The sequence below is a fragment of the Hemiscyllium ocellatum genome, chromosome 21 (assembly GCF_020745735.1).
Source record: "Hemiscyllium ocellatum isolate sHemOce1 chromosome 21, sHemOce1.pat.X.cur, whole genome shotgun sequence".
NCBI lineage: Eukaryota > Metazoa > Chordata > Chondrichthyes > Orectolobiformes > Hemiscylliidae > Hemiscyllium > Hemiscyllium ocellatum.
This window is the reverse complement of record NC_083421.1, coordinates 27,847,170-27,854,597: the sequence shown is the minus strand read 5'-3', so window position 1 is coordinate 27,854,597 and position 7,428 is coordinate 27,847,170. Positions and strand designations below refer to the sequence as shown.

The following is a 7,428-nucleotide window of genomic DNA, read 5'->3' as shown; positions in this document are numbered from 1 at the left end:
CCAATATACACATGGTCCACGGACTCCACAGCACCACAGAACAAGCAGTTGGGCAACACTCCTGTTTATTTTTTTTTCCCTGTGCAGTGAGCTTTATAAATACTGAGACACTCGGCAGTGTTACACAGTGAGGCTTCACACTCCTCCTCTGCTCCGTGGTGTTCAGCTTCGGGCTCCATTCAGCCCCTCTCCCTCCATCGTTCCCCCTGACAGGGGCTATCAGAACATCTCTCTGCGATTCTCCATCTCTGGCAAGTCCTGGAATCCCTGGAGCTCACAGAGAGCCTCCAGGACCATGCGGATGGTCCCCTTGATCTTCGCAGAGTCGTTCGTCAGTCTGGCTGCTGACTCGTTGAGGTGCTGGGTCTTCCTCTCCAGAAAGCGGAGCGCCTCGGCGAAGGTCAGCTCCACGAAGAACCCATAGGCTACGGAGACGAAGATCATCGAGGCGTCCGGTACGTTGGCCTGAACGTAGAAGTTACATCCCAGGTCGACCTGCATCTTCAGGCTCTTGGTCTCCCCCTCCTATAGCCGTTCGATGACGTTCTTGAGTTGGAGATGCTGCGCAATCTTCTCATAGATTTCATCGCGCTGTTCTAGAACTTTCTGCAGGTCCCTCTTTAAAACTTCATTGACAAAAGCCTCATATTCCAGAACCTTTCTCCCAGCTTATATCTGTCAGCCAGGGCTCCCTGATTGGACCAAATTAACAGCCCCAATCAGGGAACTCATATTCGATGAGCTCCACCTGGCTGACATCGTTACAATCACTGCACTTCCATCATTTTTGTCGCCTCTTGCTTTATCTGCTGTTTATTCAGATTTGTCTTTGCTATCTCTTCCTGGCATTGTTTGCTTATCAATTCCTACATTAAAATCTTTCTCTTGTCTCTACTCTTTGATTTACCTGACATAGAATTCACTCTCTATTTTAATTAGGAGCAAATTACTGCAGATGGTGGAATCTGTACTGAAAACAACAAATGCTGGAGATCACAGCAGTTCAGGCAGCACCCATGGAGAGAGAACAAACTAAAATTTTGAGTCCAGATGACTCTTCATTAGAAAGATTGTCAGTACATTCATAAGGAATTAAGAACACAAGTGAATGGAAAAAACTGGCTTCATCTGAGCCGGAACTGACTGTTCAAATTCTAAACTATCACTTTAATGACAGAGCCATCACAATATATTGATATATTTTGAATTATCAGATGAAAGTTTCAATCAGAAATTAATTGGAATTAGATGATCTGACAGTAACAACCACCTTTATCTCTGCTTGAATATGAAATGATTTCCATTGTCAGTTTTTCAAATAGTACTGATGAGATGTATCACAGCTGCAGGTCTGTTTAATCTGACATTAATGAATGGCTCCATTTGAAAACATCTCCCGTTTTGATTATTACTCAGCATTTGGAACAGCTTCATGACTCCAAGAACAACATTCAGGAAAATGAAATAAACTGGCATTTATTCCAAGTCTCTGTTAAATACTGGCTGTTCAATGAGCTCCTGATTACCAACTAGAATGTTTTTGTGGAAATATAATCAATATTTTTGGCTGTGTCAGTAAGGTACTGGATGTCCTTAATCAGCATTTGACCAACTGCAACATCAAGGAGCCCGAGTAAAATTGAAATGAGCATAAATCAGGGGTAACTGTCCATTGGTTGGTGTTATACTGAGCCAAAAGGAAATGATTATAATTACTGAAGCTCACTCATCCCAGTCCCAGGACATCCCTCCAGGAGAACCCTTGATTAGTGTCCTAGGCCCAACCATCTTCAATGAAAAAACTTAATAAGATCACAAGTGAAGATATTTGCTGATAATTGCACAATGCAAGTTCTGTCGATGATCCCTCAGATACTGAAGCAGCCTGTATTCAAATGTAGCAATACCTACACAATATTCAAATTGGAAGTATATGTAATAAGCAACATTCACAACATCCAAATATCAGGCAATGCCCACCTCCAACAAGAGAGAATCTCACCATTATCAACATCCTGTGGATCAACATTGACCAGAAATATGAGTTAACCAGCCAGATATGAACTGTGGCTCCAAATGCAGATCAGAGGCTAGGAATTCTGCAGCAGATTACTCCCATCTTATGTTCCGAGAGCTTGCCCACCAAACAGAAGGAACAAATCAACATGATGATGGATTAATCTCCTGACTGAACATAACTTCAATAACACTCAACGCAATCTTGGACGTAGAAACCCACCTGATTGGCATCCCATCTACTGTCTTCAACATGCGCTCCATTCATTACCAACACACAGTATTATATGCACAATGCATTGCAGTAACTCTAAAAGCCTCCTTCAACAGGACGGTACCCACCTCCAGCCTCTACCACCCAGAACGATAAGAGTAACAAGTGTATAGAAATATCATCATCTCCAAGCTCTCCTCAAAGCCATAAACCATCCTGACTTGGATCAACATTTTTGTTCTTTCACTGTTGTTGGATCTAAGCTCTGGAATTCACCTTCTAAAAGCACTACGACTAATATAGCCATAGAATCATACAGCACAGAAATAGACCCTTCACTCCAACTCATCCATGATGAGCAAATTTCCCAAACTTAACCAGCCAATTTGCTTGCATTTGGTCTAAATCTCTCTAAACTTTTCCTATTCATGTACTTATCCAAATGTCTTTTAGATGTTGTAACTGTGCCTGCATCTACCAATTCCTCTGGCAATTCATTCCACGTACGAACCACCCTCTGTGTGAAAAGGTTGCCCCTCACATTTCTTTTAAGTCTTTCTCCTCTCATTTTAAAAATATGCCCTCTAGTTTTGAAATCCCCTACCTTTGGGAAAAGGACTCTGCTATTCACCTTATCCAAGCCCCTTGTGATTTTATAAACATCTATCAGATCACCCCTCAACTTCCTGTGTTCCTCTTCCAAAAACTCAACCCTCCTGTCCCAGTAACATCCTTGTAAATCTTTTCTGCACCCTGTCCATTTTAAAGCAGAGTGACCAGAATTGTACACATCACTCTAAAAGTGGCCTCAACAATGTCCTGTACAACCTCAACATGACGTCTCAACACTTATGCTCAAAGGTCTAAGCAATAAAGGCAAGTGTGCCAAGCGCCTTCTTTGCCACCATGTCTATCTGTGATGCAACTTTCACAGAACTATGAACCTGCGCTCGCTAGGTCTATCTGTTCCACAACACTCCTCTGGGCCTACCATTTACTGTGTAAGTCCTGCTCTTGTTTGTCTTAACAAAGTATAACACCTCACATTTATCCAAATTAAATTCTATTTGCCACTCCTTGGCCCATTGGCCCAGTTGATCAAGATCCGTTTTTAATCTTAGTGCACAGTGAACAAGGTTATCTATCACACCAATTGTAGTGTCCTCTGCAAACTTACTAACCATGCTTCCTAAATGACAAACAACAGTGGACCCAGCACCAATACCTGACGGACACCGCTGGTCACATATCTCTAGTCTGAAAAACAATCCTTCGCCATCAATCTGTGTCTCCTAACATCGAACTACCTTCTTAAGAGCAATAGATGATTGGCAGTAAGTATTGTTCTTGTCAGCGATGTTCACACTCTTTAAACACTTTAGCAAAGTGTTAAATCTTTGTAGATGGTAGACAGATTTTATATTGCCCTACGTTGTGATGAACCTCGAGTATCTCACTTCTCACATACACACAAGTTACAACTGGATGCTTTTTTCAAGCAGTGGATAATGTTAAAACAATTATTTCTTTTTTCTAAAGTTTAAGTGTCACTGGTAAGGTCAGATTTTATGATCCATCTGGGTCACCATTAAGAAGCATTGGCAGAACCTTCTCTTGAATGGCTGTAGTCTTTGTGATGAAGCTTCAGTTCTGTTGGTTGGGACTGCCAGGATTTTGGCCCTTTGACACTGAAAGAGTAATGCTATATCGTCAACTTGTGAACAGAAGGGGTTAGGCAGGCATATGCTAAATTTAATAAATTAAAAATATCTTGTGCATATTTTACAGGAATGGCTGATCAAGATGCACATTCCTGCTCTAACCTTCTGTCATTCTCTGACACTTTAATCTGGCTTAGATGGTCTCCTGTGTCGTAAATGTATCTATGGCTCCTTCACTTCTCTTTTTGTGATAACTCAGAGAGCATTATGTGTCACTGTTACCAATCCTGGAGCATCAGGAATTGGCCCCCTGTTTCATATTCAACATAATTACAGGTAAATGGTCAGTATACAAATCTATTCCCTCACTGAGAATTCATATTCGTAAAATTTGCTCAGGGAGCTATTCATGGTCAACAATATGACAATAAAACCAGTCAAAGACATATCAAAGACAGCGGAGTTAATTGGATAGTGATCAGGATTTGGGGCCAACATATCGCTCCCTCCTTTCTAACCAAGATTCAGATGCTGCACACTTTTGGATTCGGCAACTTGGTGGAAACTGTCAGCTGAACCTGTAGCCTATGTTAGCAGTGTGAGGCCCCAGGTGGAGCCTCTCCTGAGGCAATAGGAAATCAGCAATACACGTTTAACATGAATTGTTTTCAAGTTCCTTTGCTCTGATTGGATAAGCTCAGCTAGCAGCTGCTTTAAACCATCTCAAGAGCCAGGACGTGGTAGTTCTACCTGTGGAAATAAATCAATTAACTGACTGCTTGTACCCTCATTGTTTCGGCAGAAACAAATTGATTTTCATTTTGGTTGGAACAAATGCATTCCCTGCAGCCCCCTTCTCGCCTGCTCTGAATCAGAGCTTTCAATGTCAGACTGTACAGTTTATAACTGCAGAGAAGCCTGCAATAGACACTGAAGGGTAAAGTAAATAATTGACAGTGTAGCTAATTGGCTGGGGTAAATCCACTTCCTTTGCGTTTTCCTTCCTGAAAGGGCAATGCAGAACAGCAGACTAATTACAGTTTAAACACAAAAGAAGCCAATTGACTTTCCATCCTTATTCACTTGAAGTATTAGAAATGGCAATCGTCTCACTGGCTTACACTGGTGTTGACTGTAAAATTCATTACATGAAAATCAAATTAAGCCCACTGCTTTGAACTGTGCTCTCGTTTATATTGTGTACCTGGTCCGATTGATCAATAAATCAGGAGGGAATTCATGAAGGACATTTTTTTCCCAGAATGTGGTTAGAAAATAGAACTCACAGGGACAGGGAATATTTTAAGCAAATAACAGATGTATCTGAGTACGTTGATCTTTAGCTTTTAAAAAGTGATACAAATCCAGTTGTTTGTTAAAATTATCACCAAGAACATAGAACAGTACACCACAGGGACAGGCTTAGCATGTCTATGCCATTCTAATCTAAACATCTACCTGTATCCATTTAGAATCATAGATTCCCTACAGCGAGGAAGCAGGCCATTCGGCCCATCAAGTCCACACCGATCCTTCAAGAAGGATTCCACTCAGGCCCACCACATCCCTGTAACCCTACATTTCCCATGGCTGATCCACCTAGCCTACACATCCCTGGACACTGTGGACAATTTAGCAAGCCAATCCACCAATCCTGCACATCTTTGGACTGTGGGAGGAAGCCAGAGCACCCAGAAGAAACTCACGCAGACACACAGTGAATGTACAAACTCCATACAGATAGTTGCCTGAGGGTGGAATTGAACCCAGCTCCCCAGAACTGTGAGGCAACAGTGCTAACTGTAAAGCCACTTTATTATTTGCATGGCCATGCACATTTCTAAATGCCTCTTAAACTTTGCTGACTCAGCTGTATCTACTACTTCATTCCAGGCACATACCATCCTCTGTGTAAAAAACTTTCCTTACACATCTCCTTTAAATTTTCCCTCTCCTGTTATAAACCTATATCCCTCTGTAGTTGACATTTCCATTCTGGGAAAAAGACTCAGAATATCTATCCTACCCATGCCTCTCATTATTTCAGACATTTTTATCAGGCCACCTCTCCACCTCATCCCCCAGCCTGCAATATACTAGTGAACACAATCCAAGTTTGTCCAACATCTCCTTATAACAAATACACTCCGATCCACAGAACATTCTGGTAAATCTCTTTTGCATATTCTCCAAACTCTCCACATCTGTCTGATAGTGTGGTGACCAGAACTGCACACAATATTCCAAATAGCCAAACTAAAGTCTTACACAGCTACAACATGGCTTTCCAACTTTTATACTGTATGTGTTGACCAATGAAGACAAGCATACCATATGCCTTCTTTGCTATCTTATCCACTTGTGTTGCCACGTTCAGGGGGCTATGGAGTTGCATCCCAAGAGCGCTCTGTATACCAATGATCCTTAGGGTTCTATCATTTACTGTGCACGCTCCTCTTGCATTTGACTTCAAATTTATCTGGATTGGATTCCATCAGCCATTTCTCCACCTAACTTTTCAACTGGTCTATAGAACATAGAACATAGAAGGATACAGCGCAGTACAGGCCCTTCGGCCCTCGATGTTGCGCCGACCGAATCCTACCTAACCTATACTAGCCCAATAACTTCCAAATGCCTATCCAATGCCCGCTTAAATGACCATAAAGAAGGAGAGTTCACCACTGATACGGGCAGGGCATTCCATGAACTCACAACCCGCTGTGTGAAGAATCTACCCCTAACATCTGTCCTATACCTACCACCCCTTAATTTAAAGCTATGTCCCCTAGTAACACCTGACTCCATTAGCGGTAAAAGGTTCTTAGTATCTACCCTATCTAAACCCCTAATCATCTTATACACTTCTATCAGATCTCCCCTAAACCTTCTCTTCTCCAATGAGAACAGCCCCAAGTGCCTCAGCCTTTCCTCATAAGATTTTCCTACCATTCCAGGCAACATCCTGGTAAACCTCCTCTGCACTCGTTCTAAAGCTTCCACATCCTTCCTATAGTATGGCGACCAAAACTGCACACAATACTCCAGATGAGGCCTCACCAGAGTCTTATACAACTGCAACATGACCTCAGGACTCCGGAACTCAATTCCTCTGCCAATAAAGCCTAGTACACCATATGCCTTCCTCACAGCACTATTTACCTATGTCCTACTGTATCCTTTGATAAGCTTTCTCATTATCCACAGCTCCATCAACTTTCATTCATCTGCAAGCTTACTAGTCAGATCACCTACATTTTCATCCAGAGTCATTTCTACATATTGCAAATAACAAAAGTCCCAGCACTGATCCTTGCTGAACACCACTAGTCACAAACCTCCAGCCAGAACATCAGCACTCCACAACTAATATAATCAGCCAATTTTGTATCCAATGTGCCAGCATTATCATGGATTATGTGTGACTTAATTTTTTGAACCACTCTGCCATGAGGCACCTTTTCAAATGCTTAAGTAAAGTCCATGTAGACAACATTCACTGCCATATCTTCATCAATCATTACTTCCTCAAAAGAC

General features: G+C 41.9%; 1 protein-coding gene across 1 annotated transcript; it reads right to left on the bottom strand.

Moving 5' to 3' along the window:
- Positions 1–204: 204 nt before the first annotated feature.
- Positions 205–7,164, bottom strand: uxt (ubiquitously-expressed, prefoldin-like chaperone). The gene is given in 2 exon segments (XM_060841016.1): positions 205–668; positions 7,131–7,164. Coding segments are annotated over 2 exon segments (483 nt in total). The 3' UTR covers positions 205–219.
- Between the last annotated feature and the right edge of the window lie 264 nt (positions 7,165–7,428).